Source organism: Eumetopias jubatus, unplaced genomic scaffold (assembly GCF_037043125.1).
Source record: "Eumetopias jubatus isolate StellerSeaLion01/CBP00866 unplaced genomic scaffold, mEumJub1_p1.0 scaffold_6, whole genome shotgun sequence".
Lineage (NCBI taxonomy): Eukaryota > Metazoa > Chordata > Mammalia > Carnivora > Otariidae > Eumetopias > Eumetopias jubatus.
The window spans coordinates 52,221,780-52,240,581 of record NW_028274812.1 but is presented as its reverse complement, the minus strand read 5'-3'; the positions used below and the strand labels follow the sequence as shown (position 1 = coordinate 52,240,581).

General features: G+C 37.3%; 1 protein-coding gene and 1 pseudogene across 2 annotated transcripts in view; one reads left to right on the top strand and one right to left on the bottom strand.

Moving 5' to 3' along the window:
* The window catches only part of SESN1 (sestrin 1), a 113,370-nt gene that overhangs the window by 18,404 nt on the left and 76,164 nt on the right, over window positions 1-18,802 (bottom strand). The window contains exon 1 of one of the 2 annotated variants that reach the window (XM_028104170.2): window positions 3,340-3,573. The exons of the other annotated variant lie outside the window; for it this stretch is intronic. Within the exon in view, the coding sequence (XP_027959971.1) occupies window positions 3,340-3,441 (102 nt within the window). The 5' untranslated portion in view covers window positions 3,442-3,573. Of the gene's footprint in view, window positions 1-3,339; window positions 3,574-18,802 lie in introns of those variants that run through there. 2 annotated transcript variants of the gene reach the window in all.
* On the top strand, window positions 705-1,162 carry LOC114209946 (small ubiquitin-related modifier 2 pseudogene; annotated as a pseudogene).

The following is an 18,802-nucleotide window of genomic DNA, read 5'->3' as shown; positions in this document are numbered from 1 at the left end:
TAACAGTTCTCTCCTCTCAACAATCCTCCTAATCAGCATTTTGAAAAAGAGAGCAACAGCCTCTGCCATGACAACACTGCTGCAAATTTCTGACATAAGATCTATTTCTTCATTAGTGTATAATATCAAGTCATTTTCAGTATATGAAAATTCTTAGCAAATGTTGACAGTATCATAGAAAGACTATATATGTATTGTATCACTGTATGATCAGTGTTTGTACACTAGAAGTACTGTTCTAATTATAATTTCCAAATGTATTAAAGATACATTTATGAATCTCTAGCAATATCCTTAAGTGAAAGAATGAATGATTTGCCACAAATGCAAAATAAAAGCATTTCTTGGCTTTTGGTGTTTACCCACTTGCAAAACTAATTGATAAATAAATATAATTAGATCATTTGAATGATTTTTCTCACTGCACTTGGGGTACTTCTAAAAAACTGTCTAGATGTTTTATACCAATGACCACAATACTGATATTTTGATTTTAAAAATTACAAAAGCAGTATGTGCTTTCTGAAACACGCTTCAACAAGGCAACAATAAATTGTGTGACATATGAGAGCTCCCACTCCACTCTCCCTTCTTCAGGAGAATCACTGCTTATAGATGGGTCCTAGCCTTCTGACATTAAAAAATTTTAAATAGAAATGAAGAGATGTAGAAGTGTTGTAAAAAAAAAAAAATCCTGGTGTGTGCTCGTTCGGTGCGGACCTGGTACCTCTTTTGTGAAGCGGCAGCTGAGGAGACTCCAGCGCTCACTATGGCCGACGAAAAGCCCAAGGAAGGAGTCAAGACTGAGAAGAACAATCATATTAATTTGAAGGTGGCGGGGCAGGATGGTTCTGTGGTGCAGTTTAAGATTAAGAGCCATACACCACTTAGTAAACTAATGAAAGCCTATTGTGAACGACAGGGTTTGTCAATGAGGCAGATCAGATTCCGATTTGATGGGCAGCCAATCAATGAAACAGACACACCTGCACAGTTGGAAATGGGAGAATGAAGATACAACTGATGTGTTCCAGCAGCAGACAGGAGGTGTCTACTAAAAAGGGAACCTGCTACTTTACTCCAGAACTCTGTTCCTCCAGACCAAGAAGACATTCTCAATTAGAAAGCCGCAATTTGGTTCCACCACATCCTGACAACTACAGTATAGTTTTCTCTATTTCATTTTCCCCTTCCCCATTCCTTTATTGTACATAAAGTAACTGTGTATGTGCACAAGCATATTGCATTTTTTTTTAACTAAATGGCCAATGGTATGTTTTGATCGACATCAAATGGAGATGGGATGGGGGAAAATACTGCTTCTGTGAAAATACCCCCTCTCTCCATTAGTGGCATGCTCAGTCGGCTCTTATCTTTATATTCCAGTAAGTTATTTTGCTCTCACTGTTTAACAAAAAAAGAACAACATAAAAATCCTTGCATACCTTGTTCGATTGGAGAATTTTAATGTTTTTCATTTATCATTGTAAAACCAAGGACAATTTTATAACTTTTTTGTACGTAGCTGTTACATGTAGGGCAATCTGTCTTTAAGTAGGGATAAATTACTCTAAAAGAAATGAATCCTAGATAGTTTTCCCTTCAAGTCAAGCGACTTGTTGTTTAAATAAACTTCTTGTTTAAAAAAAAAATCCTGCTATAAAAAATGTACTGGTGCTTGTTTTAAAATTGTCATTGACTCTACTTGGGAACTTAGAAACATTGAAAGTTCAGGTACCTCTTTTTCCAGTATCCAGTCTTCTATGAAATACATTCTAAAAAATAACCCACGGACTTCAAATTACTAGATTTGTAAGGCTGATTTAGCCATATGTGTATTCTATACTTTAGTCAGGAGTTCCAACCCTGAAAAGTGTTTCATTTTAAAGCACTATGGAAGCTTGCTATTTGAAAGAGTCATGGTATTCTTTTGTAAAGTGAAGTTTTCCTATAAAGCACTACTTCCTAACTTATTTTCCCACATGTTGGATGTGTTAAAAATAAAATACAACTCTACAGTCGCTTCCTAGCTTCCTAAACACAATCCCATAAGCACTGTAATCAATGTGCAAGCTAAAATGTATCTCTTTATCTTCCAGTTTACATGGCTATATTTAGAGATTCTAGATCTGGGCCAGAACCAGGATTCTGCACACAAATGCCACCAGAAATAACAGATCTATTCAAGCACGATGACTGGGGATCGCTTCTACTCAAAATGAGAAAAGATCTGTTATGGCCTGCAAACAGAAACCGTAAATGCATTTCAACACTTTCACACAGTTTTCTCTCTCTGATAAAGTTTCCAACGAACAGTTATAACAATTTTTTTTAGGCTGTTGTATTATCTGTAAACAATTAGGAGCGTATTATGTATCTATGAATGTTAAAATCTAGAAAAGTTTGTTCTACAACCCTCATAGGAAGGTGTCTTCATTTAAAGTTATATGAATATATGTAGTATATTCACAATGTAGACTCCATCTACAAAAAATATAAATACTAAAACTGAGTCATTTAAGTGGGCAATGCTGCAGAGAAATTATTTCCTATTTAGATTTCTTGAAATAAGGCAACACAGCATTCTGATTTAAATTCAAATTTTAATTACTATTTCTCTAACTTTCTCCTTGTCAGCTTTTGAATTAAGAGCCTTTTAAAGGTTCAAATTTTAGTTAGGTTTATTAGTAACTTTCAAATGGGGCCCTATTTACAACCACTTAGGGAAAATACAAAATGTTACGATTAAACAGCTTTCTGAAGGCCATTTCAGACACAAAAGGGATGGTTAATAAACAAGGGTGAACACTGCATAACGTCATAGAGCTGGCAGAACATACGTATTCCGGACAACATTATCTTTTAACTGACTCAAATGTATTTTTTTCTTTTTTTAAGTAGGAGGCAAAGGGAACGGGGGGTCACTGATAATCTGTTTTGACAAGACGCTGAAGGGAAAAAAAAATCCACAGGCAGTTCTACCGTCAGACTAGAGCTTTGTTCGGTTCTGACTTGTGGAGACTTGCACAGAAGACAACGTTATTTACGTTTTGGAGCCTTTCATTTAAATGACCGAGGCAGCTGTCTCTGCCAGCCTCAGCATTTTCTGCCCAGGGCCGACTCACGATGGAAACCGTCTCTCCACCCACCACAGGCCCCTTCACCTGTGGGGCGCGGGCCAGTCCGAGACGCCCCCGCCGGGGCGGTTGCTCCAGGGGCACCCTCCCTGAGGAGCGTTCTCCGCAGCTGTTAGGTACGAAGGCGGGGAGGCGTCGCGACCTCAGTGCAGCCCAGGCAGCTCTGCCCGGTACCCGCCCGCCCGGCCCCTCGCCCGGGTACCTCGTCCTGGCCGCGGCCCCCGCCGCACTGCTTGCAGCCCAGCAGCTCCGGGACGGACAGCGAGGCCGTGTACGCCTCGTTCGCTGTGGTGGCCAGGCGCATGTCGGCGCGGGGACCGCTGCGGACGTGCAGAAGAACCGCGGCGGTGCCGAGAAGGCGAGGGCTGACCCCACCGCCAGGCTCCAGGTTACAGCGCCTCAGTCAGCGCGGACCGCGGCGATGGTGCGGCGCGGACAAACAAGCCGCGCGGCCCCGCCCCCGCCGTCACTCCGCCCGCACGGCGGCCGCATGCACCAATGCCGGCCCGCGGAGCCACGGAGTCCCGCCCCCTTGACGCGAAGGGGCTGGCGGTGATGGGCGGTGATGGGTGGTCTGAAGCGGCCCAGCGAAAAACAACCTCGAACGTCCGAAGTCCCCCCAGAAGCTAATTCTCACATCGGGAACGGGTTCGTTCAGCTGGCACTGTGGCTGGAAGATGCGGCGCAAGCCCTTATGCGTCAGTGAAAGGCAAATGTGCCCCTGCCCCCGGCATCAGCAGTCGAGAGCCTGCCCTCCTTCCACTCGCTCGGATTCATTTACCTTGAGCGAAAGAGCAACCAACCTCTGTGCTGACCCTGACGCCACCAGGAAGAACCAAGTTCGCTTTACACTTTATAAACTATTGAAATCCCTCTCGTCCTTTCCCATAATGCCCAAACAACGCTGAATGGGCCCAGAATGTTGGAACAAGTACGGGACTGTGGTCTATATTTAATATAAAATTAGTTTTGGTAAGCTATGTACAAACGATAGTATCACTTCCTACATGGAAAATAAGCCTTGGTAGCTATCTCTGAATTTCCTTTTTCTTCGCGGGTATATTCGAAGGCTTTAAAATTTCTAATGTTCTCTCATAAGTGCCCTGGGTTCTAAAGAAAGAATTTCTCTGAAATCTGATGAAGAACTTCAGAAAATATAGGTTATAAAGGAGCATAAATAACTGACATTGTTGGATCTGGAACGCGAATCTCTCAAGTCCTGTGTTAACACTATTTCCTTACATGGCTTCATTAACTTTTTTAAAAAAATCAACTTCTAAGTAAGATCCCTTTTTGCATGTCTGCTCTTGTGTTTTCAAAAGCTGACATGTTCAGGTTAGGGGAAAAAAGTTGGAATATTCTGACAGAAGGAAACAAGCAGAGTTTAAATCAATAAAAACTGACAGACACAGAACCAGGACTCCTAAATGCAAATAAGTTTCAGTCTTAGAAGTGAGGTTACAATGTCTCAGAGAAGAATACGTTACTCTTACAGCTCTTAAGATGTCATATTTTAAAAGCAGGTTAAAATGGTTATTTTTTATCTTCTCCAGATAAAAAGATAAATGCTGTATGTTCTCATACACTGCTTTTACAAATTGCTAAAGCATGCAAAAATTTTTTACTGGTCAAGAAAAGCAATTTTGGCTTAATATTAACATAAAAGAAAAGGCTACAGAGGCTTCCAAGCTCTCTCCCTCTGAGCACAGTCACAAAAGCAAACAGTGTAATCAAATGCCCACTCAGTCACAAACAAGCAGCAAAAATAAATCCAGTCAATCATCCAATTTGCAGCAATATCCTCCAAGATAAACTGGCTGTAGATGAATACCTTGGAAACATAAATGGACTTGATATATGAGGTTGTGAGCCATACTGCTAGATAATGAAAGAAGTATGTGAAAATGATGACTCTGCTTCTGTAAGAGTTGAGCTGTGATTTTTATTTTCTGGAAGGGATAAAACAGTGGGGTTAGTTGTCTAGTAGGGCATAACCTTGTTTGTGACATTAAAATTATGTCATTTGCAAAATGGAAAATGCTTAACTTTCTATTTTTTAATGAGAGGCAAGGGAAATGCATGCATTTAGCTAACCCAAAAATGGTTTAAAATAATTAAATGCAAATCAAAACTGCAAACTATATATATAGTAGGGTTTGATCCTTAGAGCTTGATAAATATTTATTGAAGCATACAGTAAAATTGTATAGGAAACTGCAATTAGGATTACTTTTCCCCCCAGAAAATTTCAGTTTAATTATTTATTTTGATGCTGCCTTACACAAAACGAAAAATAATTTTAACTCATATTCTAATTCAGTGGTTTACTGAGGACCTTTAAGTCATTAAACGTCAAGATTCCTTTATGGTCCCTATAAAGACTGACTTAAGTTCTTCAAAGAGTACTAATTTCTGCCCTTTACAATAGAGCATTATGGTGAATTAGTTACTTTATTCTCCAACTTAAAAGGGTTGCCTCCAAATAAATCTACAGTAACCAAGAATTCCAACCAATGTATTAACCTGCAAATATCACTGTGTAGATTTCACTTCTGGAAATGTTTTGTTTCAAATCATTCAATAAAAAGTTTGTAATAGATTTCACTTCTTGAGTAGGCCAGATGTCCTGAAGGTGCTTCTAATGAACCCCCGGTGCTAGGCATGTCATGGCATGCAATAAACACCTGCTAAAAAAATGAAATCCTGAGCACAGAACAGTAATTGGAAAGGACTAGGCTTGTGATATTTATCACAGGTTATCATTATAGGTCAGCAGTTAAATCTGCTACTTCAACATTTCAACATTTTATTTCTTCTATGAAGAATCCTGATTATCTAATCCAAGAAGTAATAGTAATTCTGAAATATTTCCTTTCCTCTAAAAATGTTTTGGTAGACTTAGCAGTATCAAGTGAGGTTTTTGTATGTCATTATCAGTAATGTTCTCAACTCTTAATTTTCTCAAGAACAGAGCTGACATACCTATGTAAAAGCAGAGTGGTGTCAAATGACTTTATCTGAGCTGAGAACTATGATGTATTTGAGAGTCTGGACTTGAAACTGGTGTAACACAGACTTCCTGAAGGAAGAACATCTGAGCTGGGGCTTAGAGGATTAGTGGAGAAGCCTTGACAAGAAAATCTGGGGGTGGGGGGGAGGGAGGGACAGGAGGGAAGGCTTGAGAGTAGAGACAGAGTTCTAAGCAAAGGAACCAGCATGTGCAAAGGCCCAGAGGCAGGAGAGAGAGTGAGAGTGGCCCAAACAGGGAAGCTGAATAAAGGAAATTTATTTGGTCTGGAAGGGGGGTGGGTATGGACAGTGATAGAGTCCAAGTAAAAGATCAACAGTAAGGAGGGACCTTGTTCAAGCTTCATTAAAGAATGTAAATTTCATTCTTAAGACTACTGTGGAGTTATTGAAAGTTTTAAACAGTAGAAAAACATCAGATTTATATTTCAGTAAGGTTTAGAAAACTATATTGCAAGGGGCAAACTTGGAGGCAGGGAGATGAGTTAGCAAGGCTGCTGAGGCAATTTTGGCAAGGCAATATTGTGGGTCTGAAGAACAACAGGAATGAAGCAAAGTGTAGGGATGAAGGTGGATTTTGTCTCTCTAACATAATACATTTCTTGAGAAAGGAAATCATGTCTCATACTCTTGTTTTTGAAACTGAGGAAATAAATCTCAAATTAGCTGCTCTCCTGACCAACTGCCTTTCCTACATCCATTAGACTTTTAAAAATAGTCAATTCATGGAAAAGAATAGATGTATTTTAGTAGAATGAATACTTACCAGTCCAAAAGGACTAATCACACTTTCATGGAGCACATATTAAACCTTGAATTTTCCCTTTAACCAAAGGAATTATGTTAAAGTACTACAGATTTGTAGATCTATTCATTAGAATAGGAATTATAGAAAACACACATAGCAGTGGTTTCATCCATTAAACCAAAGAATGCCTTTAAGAGTGAGCTTAAAACATTCTTGAAAAATGTCCTATTATCATTTAAAACACTTTATTTAGAATGAGTGCTGGTTTATAAGATACTTCTGCTTACTAATTTTGTCAAGATTTTTCTCCTCCAGTTCATATCTTCCTGTTTTTATATATATAGCTTGTCTGCTAAGCACTTTTGTCCTTTCAACATGTTTGGGTACAGTGAGATCCTTTTAGCACTGAACTTTAATTTTACATTGTTCTCTTATTTGTCCTCTACTTTTCTCACTTCTTCAATTTAATTTTTAGAATTTTATCACTTATAAAGGAGCAAGACTGTCGACAGATCTTTGCTCTCATTTTCTCCTTTGGGGTTTCTTCTTTTAGAAATGCAGTTTTAAATCTCTGCATAGGGTTTTAGAAACTCATAGGTCATCACCCATATTTGTAACTAAACAACATTCCAAACAATGTCAGTGGTTTTAAATTAGAAAAACACTTCCCCCAAAGAATAAGCATGTTAAATTGTGGTCACGTTTTCCAGGCTAATAAGACTAGTAACTTACCAACTTCTATCTATCAGACACTAAAGCAACTGACATATATAAGGCAGGTAATTATTTCTATTTCCAAATTTACAAAACAGGAACTTACAAAGTATGGGTAACTTGTTATAAAAGAAGTTATAAAAGAAGTAAATTGCCATCAGGGATTAGAACCCAGGTCTGTCTGAATCCAGAGCAGCAGAAGTTGGGTTGCTTCTTTTAATGAGTATTTTATAAATTTTGATAACTATGTATTAGTCTTGGTTCTTGATTCTGAGGACAAAAGGGAAGGAAAAAAAAAATCTATCTCCCTTTCTTATACTCAGGATGAGATCTGGTGGTGGTGGTGGTGTTTTTTTTTTTTTTTTTTTCAAAAGAAAGAAATCATGGAATGAGTGATCTTGGTCTTTGAGAACTTCTCTCCTCTCCTTCTCTATCCCTGTCACTCCTCTTAGTGTCTTTTCCCAGGCCTTTGGTAACCTTATGGTACCTAAAGCTCCTCCACTATAGAACTTACCTGAATCTACCCGAAGACTCCACCTGAGTCTACTAAAACGTACTCATACTACCTACCCCTATTCCTCTTAGAATAACTGGTTAAGTGCTAGGAAGAAAGGCTTCTTAAAACAGTTTACACTGTTTATTGTATGACGTACTGATATCTCATACTAATTTATTTATTTAGTCTGACTCAGTAGAACATAAACTTCATAAAATCAGAATGTTTGGGGTTTTTTTTGTTCACTGCTGTATTTGCAATGCTCAAGTGCCTCACACATAGTAGATCCTCAATAAATATGTATTGAATGAACTCCACAGAGATAATTTCTATTAAGAAAAAAAAAGCTTAAGTGAAAGCTTAATAATGAATTTCAAGTTCAATATTCAGTTTATGAAAGATTTGGGCCATCTAGACAAACATTTTTGGAGGTTTTGGGTCTGCTATACAGGCAGGTAGGCTCTGTTTGGGAATCAGCTTGTCCTTGGGTTCAGCTGTGCTAAAGCAACTTCTGTTTTTCAGAGTCTCTCCCCATTTTCTCCTTGGGAACCCACAGATACTCCCAAGCTTCTTTGATTTTTCTTTGCTTGCTCTCCTTGCACTACAAAGATAGCTGTATAGGTTCACGCAATGGTATATATGGCTCACTTGTTAAGTCAGGCAGGTACTTACAAGTAAGACACTGCCTGTACACATACCATTGTTTGACAAGATTCATGAACATTCTGTAACCAAGTTTGGCTTTCAACATCTTTAGGCGTAAGGTGAAATGACAGGAAATAAAGTGTCTGTTGAGATCTCAAAATTAAATGGGAGAACTCATTAAAAAATGCTACAATTTTTAGAGGTGACTTACTTTTCAGCATTATTGTTGAGTTAAATAACAATCAGTTTAATTTGGAATAGGTTGAGGTTCAGGTAAAAGGTGAGTGGTGGGAAATTGAGAGTTAGGACTTTATCACATATGTACTTAGGAGCTACTAAAAGTTTTAAAGAAAGAGAAAAAGGAAGTGATACAAATTCAAAAGAAGGTCACCAAAGGTACTAAATATATGACATATTCAAGTAGAAAGTATTTCTCAGACTATGCACATATACTACTGTATTGCATAATTTTTAAAATACTTTTTGAGGAACTGGATTTCAACTCTATCTAAAAACATATATGAAAAATATATTTTTTATTTTTATTTTTTATTATTTTTTAAGATTTTTATTTATTTATTTGACAGAGAGACACAGCGAGAGAGGGAACACAAGCAGGGGGGAGTGGGAGAGGGAGAAGCAGGCTCTCTACTGAGCAGGGAGCCCAACTGGGGGCTCGATCCCAGGACCCTGGGATCATGACCTGAGCCGAAGGGAGACGTTTATCGACTGAGCCACCCAGATGCCCCTGAAAAAATATATTTTTTAAATTCTCAAAGTACTTCTGTTTGTGAGCACAAGGCAAGAACTGGTTTTAATATGTAACCTCTAATTTTTTTAAGTTCTTTTATTTATTTATTTATTTTTAGTAATCTCTACACCTAATATGGGGCTTGACCTCACGATCCCGAGATCAAGAGTTGGATGCTCTACCTACTGAGCCAGCCAAGCACCCCTAAAATCTTTTAATCAAGTTATTTTTTTATTAATAACTACGCTGACCTCCCTATCCATGCCCACCCCACCGCATGATTATTATTACTATGTAGTGAATAGAGATTTACAGTATGTTTTTCTTATATGGCTCCAAGAATCCCCACTCAGTTCCTCTATGATAATCTTTAGTTGTAGGTCCTTTAATCCTTTAAATTACCTTCTTTCTTTGCCTCCTTCTGAGATCTCTACTTTTCCAAAAAAGGTATTAAATTGTAGAGCCTACCCTGGTCACAAAGTATAAGGCCACATCTAGAGACTATTTGCATGTTATTAAGCTTCTTAGAAATAAAATGCTATTCTAGAACTTTCCCATCTGTTCTTCTGCCCTCCAAAATCCTCACTGTACCTCTGTGGGCCATTTTCCCCTTTGTCCATAGAGTACATATACATTCAGGGCATTGTAGTTCAACGGAAATGTTTATTTTTTACTTATCACTACTGTCTTTCTAGTTAGCTAAAAATACTCAAAAAAAGAGATAAGGCCACTTTAAAATTATGTTTTTTACATGAGCTTAAACTTGAACAGATTTCAAGATCATTTCATTTGTAGTAAGAGAAAATCTGGTTTTCCTAATTTTTGGCAACTGAGAAATTCTAAAATAGGATTTTATTCAGATATTACAAATTGGAGAAGGTAGTATTCTTCCTTAATTTGTTATAACTCTAATTTTAAAAATACATTTTGGCACAGGTTTATATACAGATGTCAAGGCTATATTACCAATTAACAGAAATCTTAATATTATGTAAGCACTTAGCATTCAATTATTATTTATAGATATTTACTGAATGCCAAATTATATTCATTTAATTTCTTAAATCCTATGAACAAGCAGAAATATCTTTTTTTTAAAGATTTTATTTATTTATTTGAGAGAGAGAGACAGCAAGAGAGGGAACACAAGTAGAGGGAGAGGGAGAGGGAGAAGCAGGCTTCCCGCTGAGCAGGGAGCCTGATGCAGGGCTCGATCCCAGGACCCTGGGATCATGACCTGAGCCGAAGGCAGCCGCTTAATGACTGAGCCACCCAGGCGCCCCGAACAGGCAGAAATATCTTAATTTGAGTTTGGGTATCTATTTTATTTAGACTTACACCTCTCACATACGTCATACAGATTGGCAGATAGCTTGGGACTCTGTTAAGGAGCATTAAATGGGGAGTCATCTAGTTTACTGCCCAATTCTGAAACAGACAAACAAAAAGCAGAAACCCAGTCTGTAAATCTCTTAACAGCCCTTCCAGGTTTAGCCCCTTCAAATTTTTTTTTTTTTTTAAAGATTTTATTTGTTTATTTGACAGAGAGAGACAGCAAGAGAGAGAACACAAGCAGGGGGAGCTGGAGAGGGAGAAGCAGGCTCCCCGCTGAGCAGGGAGCCTGATGCGGGGCTAGATCCCAGGACCCTGGGATCATGACCTGAGCCAAAGGCAGACGCTTAACAACTGAGCCACCCAGGTGCCCCTAGCCCCCTCAAATTTAAAATGAAGGGCTGGTAAACTTCATATTCTCTCAAACTTTATTTCAGCTCTAAAATTGTTGTTAATATAATTCCTGATTTTATCAAGAGAGTTAAACTAACTAGAATCTAACCTCCTCCTGCACCAGGCTTGTTCCATTACCATGGTTTTCAAATTGTATTTCTTAGGATCCATTCCTTACAAGTACTTTAGAGTCATTATGAAATATTAGATTTAAGCTTTCTTTTTCAAGGCAACCTACTAATGTATATCAACATTATGCATTGGAAACCACCATAATAATAATTTGTTGCCAATAGTAAGTCAGTTCCTGGATTAAATAAAGCTTCTTTCACTATCTCTGTGAGCACATGTTTGAACATTTTTGTAAATTTGTCAGTGATTAGGAAGGGTATAGTTAGTGCGTTCTAGCCTTTAAAAAATTCATGGCTCTCTGCACCTGCTGGAGTAAAACTACAGCAGTGAGTGGACTGCTACAGCATGTGGGTACTTTGCTGTGTGAATCCAGATTTCCTGGATATTATGCATACAAGAAAATACAGAAGTAATACTGCAGTCATAATCCATAATCCATAAACCCTTAATTTCAAATTTGTTTAAAACATAACATAGCCTCATTTTTCACACTGACTTGATAAATTATTTATTTAAACTTAAAGACATCATTAATAAAATCACAGTTTTAGATATTGCATCAGAATTCTGGTAATACTGTTTGACTAAAGACTGTGCTGACAAAAAAAAATTAGTAACACATTTGAATATCACTGTCTTATATATACCCCACATCTCCCGATCTGCACTCTAGAACTCACAGTGGGTTTGGAGGATCCATGCTAGTCTACAGCTCCCTACATTATCCACCCAAGGCTTGGGTCAGGCTTTAAGGTTCAGAGAATGATTCAAGGATTTCTGCTGGTTCCAGCAGAATGCAATGGGGGGGGCGGTGAGCTTAAGTTCAAAGTCTCATTCCCATCAATGTTAAATAGAGCCTTAAAGAGAAAAGCCTCTTAGAATCACAATGGTTTATGACAGTCTACTGAATTACAAACCAAACTTGCCTTCCAACAGAACTTTCATTTAGCCTGTCCTGGATCTGGTCTATAACTGAAAGGATTATCAATCCTTCTAGCCCTTCTCCAGAAAACGTGAATAAAGTCAATCTTATCCTTCAGTGACACACATGCCAGCATGACCAATAAGAGCTTTTACCCTAAATCACAAAAATTTGACCTCAATTTCTTAGTAAAAGTACAACATAGTACCTTGAGATTGTTTTTATTAACAATGAAAGATATTACTGATATCAAATAATCTTTTGTGTTTAAAATAGGTAGGTTCTTGGGTGCCTGGGTGGCTCAGATGGTTAAGCGTCTGCCTTCGGCTCAGGTCATGATCCCAGAGTCCTGGGATCGAGTCCCGCATCGGGCTCCCTGCTCCTTGGGAGCCTGCTTCTCCCTCTGCTTCTCTCTCTCTCTCTCTCCCTCTGTCTCTCATGAATAAATAAAATCTTTATAAAAAAAATAAAATAGGTAGGTTCTTAAAGAATACATTTGCTCTCTACAATTAGAACTTTTTTTCTGTCAGAAATTTCAACTTTCAAGTATCCAAGATTTAAAAAATTAAACCACAGTACTCTAATTTGCACAAGTATACAATTAAAACCATAAAACCCTAAAATATTACACATTATATTTACAAATTGGGAGTTTGAAAAATATCTAAACTTCAAAAGATACCATAAAAAGGTATGTGGATCAGGAAAAAGAGCAAAGCAAAGTCAAAAGCAGGATGCAGTTCAAGGAGGTCACACTCAACTTTTAACATTTTCTAAGAACAAAAAAACAAGCTTAGCAACAGCTGTCAGCCAACCACAAAGCAAACAGGTAAGGACTCAGCCATTCCAGATACCAATGAGGTCCAACCGTCAATGTTTTTTTTAAAAAAAATTATACAGTGTCAGAGCAGAGCACATTATAAAACAGGATATACTGTCCTGAGTTAAAAGTAACAAAGATAAAATCTCTTCACCAATCCTTAAAAAAAAAATCAGATTTTAGTAACATAGCAATAATTTTGTTTTCATCCTTACTGTGCCAGATACTTCTGTACATTAAAGTCACCTTTAAAATATTAGTGTAATTGTAATAAAATATAGAATTTTCTTTCTTGTTTGTGGATAGAGGTTAAGAATGGGAATATCTGTAAGAAAAGATTCTTCTCTTTTTAAATTCCCTAGTACTCAATTTCCAAAATTCCTTGGGGGGGGCAACAATGAAATGTTATAGTCCAAATCCAAAAATATGAGTAAAAACAGTCACATACAAATATAACCTTCAAAGCAAGCAAGGAAACTATACAGAATACACAGTGCTATTCTATGCAATTTTTCCTCTTTATTACTCAATATATATCCTTCTTTGAGAAGAAAATTTTCTGAGGATTTAGAAAGGATTTTCAAGAGTTACAGATTTCATCATTGTAATGTTTAGTGCAAACCTCAGTATTTGTTCAAACTGACAGTGTTACTTGCAATGGAGACATATAAATACTGTGAAACAATACTTGATAGTTTCCTTCATTTTGCTTTTGGCTTGCCAAATTTATAAAGTATTCTAAAGCAGTTACTGATATTTTCTCTAAAAATCTTCAAGAACCACCTTTTGTTTTTTCTTCAAGTACTGCTTAACCATTTGCTGGTTTTAGTTCCCTAAAAAGAATTATTTTAAGTAGACCAACTTGACTTGTCATATCAATTATTTCCTGTACTATAAAACATAGGTTTACTACTAATACTGTAGGATGCTGTCCAAAATGTATATTTCCCCTCAATAGTTCATTATATTCTATACACCCCAAGGAAGGTGAGCGGAGGGAAATTAAATAGTATTTGGAGACTAGCTCCAGATTTTATTTATTGTTGATAACCCTCACTTTATCCTTTTCCTCTATCTTCAACTATCACAGATAACTAAGCTGTGCTGAATCAAGAAAAAGGAGTTCCAATACATCATTTGGGAAAGACACACTTTACATCAAACTCATATTATCCTTGGGCACTTAAATCTTAATATCTTTAGTATCTTACTGAAGGTTTTATCAATTACTTAACACTCATATATCTATACACCAGGGACTGGTTGTATATGTTTCTGTTAAATTCAAGAACCTCTATATTATTTCAACATTCTTTCAACCAATATTAATTAAGCATTTACTACGAGACAAGTTCCCCCTGTGCACCCCCCAACTCGGTCTGTCTTTGAGAACAATATCCACATCTTCTTCCTTTTTCCTCCCTCTTTCTTTTTATGATTTCCTATAGTGATCCACCCATTATAGTCTTTTTGCTTCTAAAGGGGCACCTGGACTGAAGATGTCTTAAACTAAATGCAAAGAGGTACAAAGGGCTTGGAAAGCAGGATTCTGTGTTACGGTGAACATTTGATAGTTATTGTAGCAGTTAGGTAATTCTGTGCCAATTGATGAGGAGCTTTAAAACCAATAACTCAGATTTTTAGTCTCAGATTTGATTTTGGAAGCAGACAGACACTATACTTCATGGCTTCAGATTTGATAATATTAATAAAATAGGTAACATATTGTTGCTAGTATGTATCAGGTACTCCTCTAAAGCATTTTATATATGCTTTAACTCACATTTAATATTTAACTCATTTAACCCTCATAATAACCCTTTAGATAGACGCTCTTTTCATTTTAGAAATGGGAAACTGGGCACCTGGGTGGCTCAGTTGGTTAAGTGACTGCTCTCGGCTTGGGTCATGATCCTTGGGTCCTGGGATCGAGTCCCACATTGGGCTCCCCGTGCTCTGCGGGGAGACTGCTTCTCCCTCTCCCTCTGCCTGTCACTCGCCCTGCTTGTGCTCTCTCTCTCTGGCAAATAAATAAATAAAATCTTAAAAAAAAAAAAAAAGAAAGAAATGGGAAACTGAGAGACAGGTTAAGTATCTAACCCAAGGTCCCATAGCAAGCAAGCAGCTTAAGGTTAGAACTTAAGCCTGTCTGCCTCCAAAGGCATGTTCTTTTACTAAGCGATGTTGCTGCCTGACCATGTTTTAGTTCTCTTTCCATTGTTAATATTCCAGTGATTGTGCATTCATCAGGAAAAGAGGCCAAGGGACCATCAACTGTTCTCTTCATCCCTTCTTATCTTACCCCGCACTATTTTCCATGCAGTCTCTTCTCTGTGACTGACTGTTCACCCTGTCCTCTGTGCCCCCCACCCCCAAAATCATTAGAACATCATTCCTCTCCAGGAAATCTGAACTGGTTCCCCACTGATCCTACTGCCAAAACAGAAGCTGCTCCATAACATCTCTCAATATCCCTTCTCCCTGGCTACTGCCTTTCTTGTACATTTAAATCTGACCCCAGTTTCCTTATCCATTGACCTACTTTTGGTCCCTCTCTGAACCTTTATTCATTTCTCCCTGACACTTGAAAACATTCTTCCCTCAGAGTTTCACTAACAATATATTATTATAACTTCCTTCAGAGGTCTTCTAAAATTTCATCTTCTGCACAAAATTTTGGAAATTTTGTCATGCTGAATGAGGAAGATCTTCTACCACTTTACAGTTTACCACACTGTCTTTTAATTTTGAAAATACCATGCACTATATTTTGGATACAGTTAATAATTACTATTTATGGATGTACTTATGTTGTGTTCACAGTTTTAAAGTACAATCTCAGAGTGTTTATATGTCCCTTTTGGGCTATGTTGAGAGTACATTCTATTTTAGATGCAAGAATTTGGGGAGTGGAAGTGTTTGAAATTATAAGTATTAGCACATGGCAAAAATACTTAAAAATACATTTTCATTATATTATAGGATTTGTACATAGGACCCCAAAGAGAAAGCAATAGGCTTGAGTCTAAGACATCATCAAAATAGTTAAATAAGTAAAATTATCTTTTAGCATAAACAAAATGAAACATTTTATGTAAAAGGAAAAAATGAAAACATAATTGAAGATAAATTGGCATACATTTTATTAATTGGAATTTAAATAAAAACTTAAAAAAACTTTTTCAAGTAAAAAAGAAATACAGTCACTTTAATAGACTTAAAACATTAGAAAATATTTCAGTTTTTTCTTAGTGGCTAAATACGGTATTGCCTACTCAAAAAAAAAAATGAAAGCATTCAGAGTGATTTATTTGGTAGGATTAAATCCAATGCTTTCTTACACACATACACTCTCTCTCTCTCTCTCTCATATAGCTTGAGATGTTTCCTCCCACATTTGAAATATTTGGCCAAAATAGCTGATTATTACAGACTACTGGTATAGTAATACCTCATTATACTTAAATTGACTTTTTTGGGTCAGTCTTAAGAACAGAATCTAGAACAAGCAAAACAAAACACAAAAAACACAACATAAAATAGATGCCACAGAGTTTATATATCAAAGAATATGTACTATACTCAAAGGAAAACCTTTGGCCCACCTCTCTTAGAGACAATTTACTTTTACTTTGTGCAAAATATAACAGGCTTATTTATCTAGTTTATAAGTCCATTTAGAAGGGAGTAGGGACTACTGTTTAAATTGATAGCAGAGAAAGTATGATGGTCAGCCATTTAATGACAATTTTAGAAAAAGTCTAAAAAGCAGAAATAAGAACTTGGACAGCACAATAGCGGGAGGCCATTTACTACAAGGATACTTAGTCCTAGGCCCTAAGGAGCCCTGATAGCACCACTCTCTGACAGATTAGGGTAATTATTAACCTCCATCAGAGTGATTCTTACTCATGTTGGACAAACCACCTAATTAGTTGGTTGTAAAATGTATGGCTGAACTGGCAAAGTAACAGAAATCCTCAGAAGTAAAAAGTGATCATCAGTAGGAATCCAAAGAGGTAATAATTACTGAGGTTGGTAGTTATGGATCCCCAGTAACCTAGAGCAACAGCACGGGGGAAGAGAAGACAAAGCCTAGGACTTGAGAAATTGGGGGGTAAACCAAGACCTGATCATAAAGCCAAATCCCAAGGTGCTATACTATCAATGGACACATGAAGTAGGAAAACTAGCCCATCTACAAAAGGAGATAGAAAATTTGCCTGTTTCAACTTTTGTTCTTGGTGGAGGATTTAAGATACCTGTCCTCATTTTTTTCCAGGAAGCACAATGAATCCCATGCAGAATAACTGAAAGGAAATTCATGTCTTGACATATAGTAAAACTGAAAAATTCCAAAGAAAAGGGAAGATCTTAAAGGTTATCCAAGAGAAAAAGCCAGACTACCTACAAAGGAAAAATTAAACTGATAGTCTATTTTTTTAAAGATTTATTTATTTATTTTAGAGAGAGAGAGAGAGAGAGAGAGAGAAGGGGGAGAGGGAGAGAGAGAGTCCTTGGGTAGACTCCCTGCTTAGCAATGGAGCCCAACAAGGCCCATCCCAGGACCTTGAGATCATGACCTGAGCTGAAATCAAGAGTAAGCCACTTACCCGACTGAGCCACTTAGACACCCCTGACAGTCTATTTTTTAATAATGGAAGTCAGAGGACCACGTAATAATATCTTCAAAGCACTGAGAGAGAAAATGGCCACTCTTAAATTGTATTAACATATCAAACTGTCTTTCAAGAAAGTGAATGCAAGAAACACATTTTAAAGAGATAAAAAGTAAGTTTACCACCAACAGATCTTCACTGAAGGAACTTCGTTTCAGGAAAAAGCAAAATAATCCTAGAAGGAAGTGTGAAAAATACTACGTAGCCAATAAAGAAAAGGTTCTTGGCACTTGAGATTTTCATTCCATGGGTAAAATTCTTACCTATGCAGAATAGTATATTCTCTAAGGATTTTGAAGAGCTTTGTGTGAACATATGCTTTCATATCTCTCGGCCTGGAGAGAAATGGCTGGTTCCTATAACAGTTATAGGTTTAGCTTTTTAAGTAACTGCCAAACCACTTTCCACCGTGGTTGTACCATTTTTACATTACTACCAGCAATGTATGAGAGTTCCAGTAGCTATACACCTTCATCAACACTTAGGATGGTCAATATTATTTTAATCAATCTAATGGTGTAGTGCAGTGGTTCTTACCTGGGATGATTTTGCCGCCTAGGGAACATTTGACGTCAGGATACATTTTTGATTTTCACAACTGGTGGGCAGGTGGGCTGCCACTGGCATGTAGCTAGTGGAGGCCAGGGATGCTACCAAATATCCTACAACACAGAGGGCAGCCCCTCACAACAGAGAATTATCTGGCCCAAAATGTTAACTGCCAAGGTTAAGAAGCCTTTGTGTAGTAATATCTCATTGTGGATTTAACTTGCATATCTTGGATAACTATTGCTATTGATCACATTTCAATGTACTTATTAGTCATTTATGTATTGTTTGTGAAGTGTCAATTCAAATCATTTGTCCATTTTTAAAAATTGTGTTGGTTGTCTTGTTACTGAGTTGTAATTGTTATTTATACATTTTGAATACAAGTTGTTTGATATATGTGGTTGCTAATATTTTCTTCCAGTCTGTCTTGTCATTTCATTTTCCTAATGGTGTC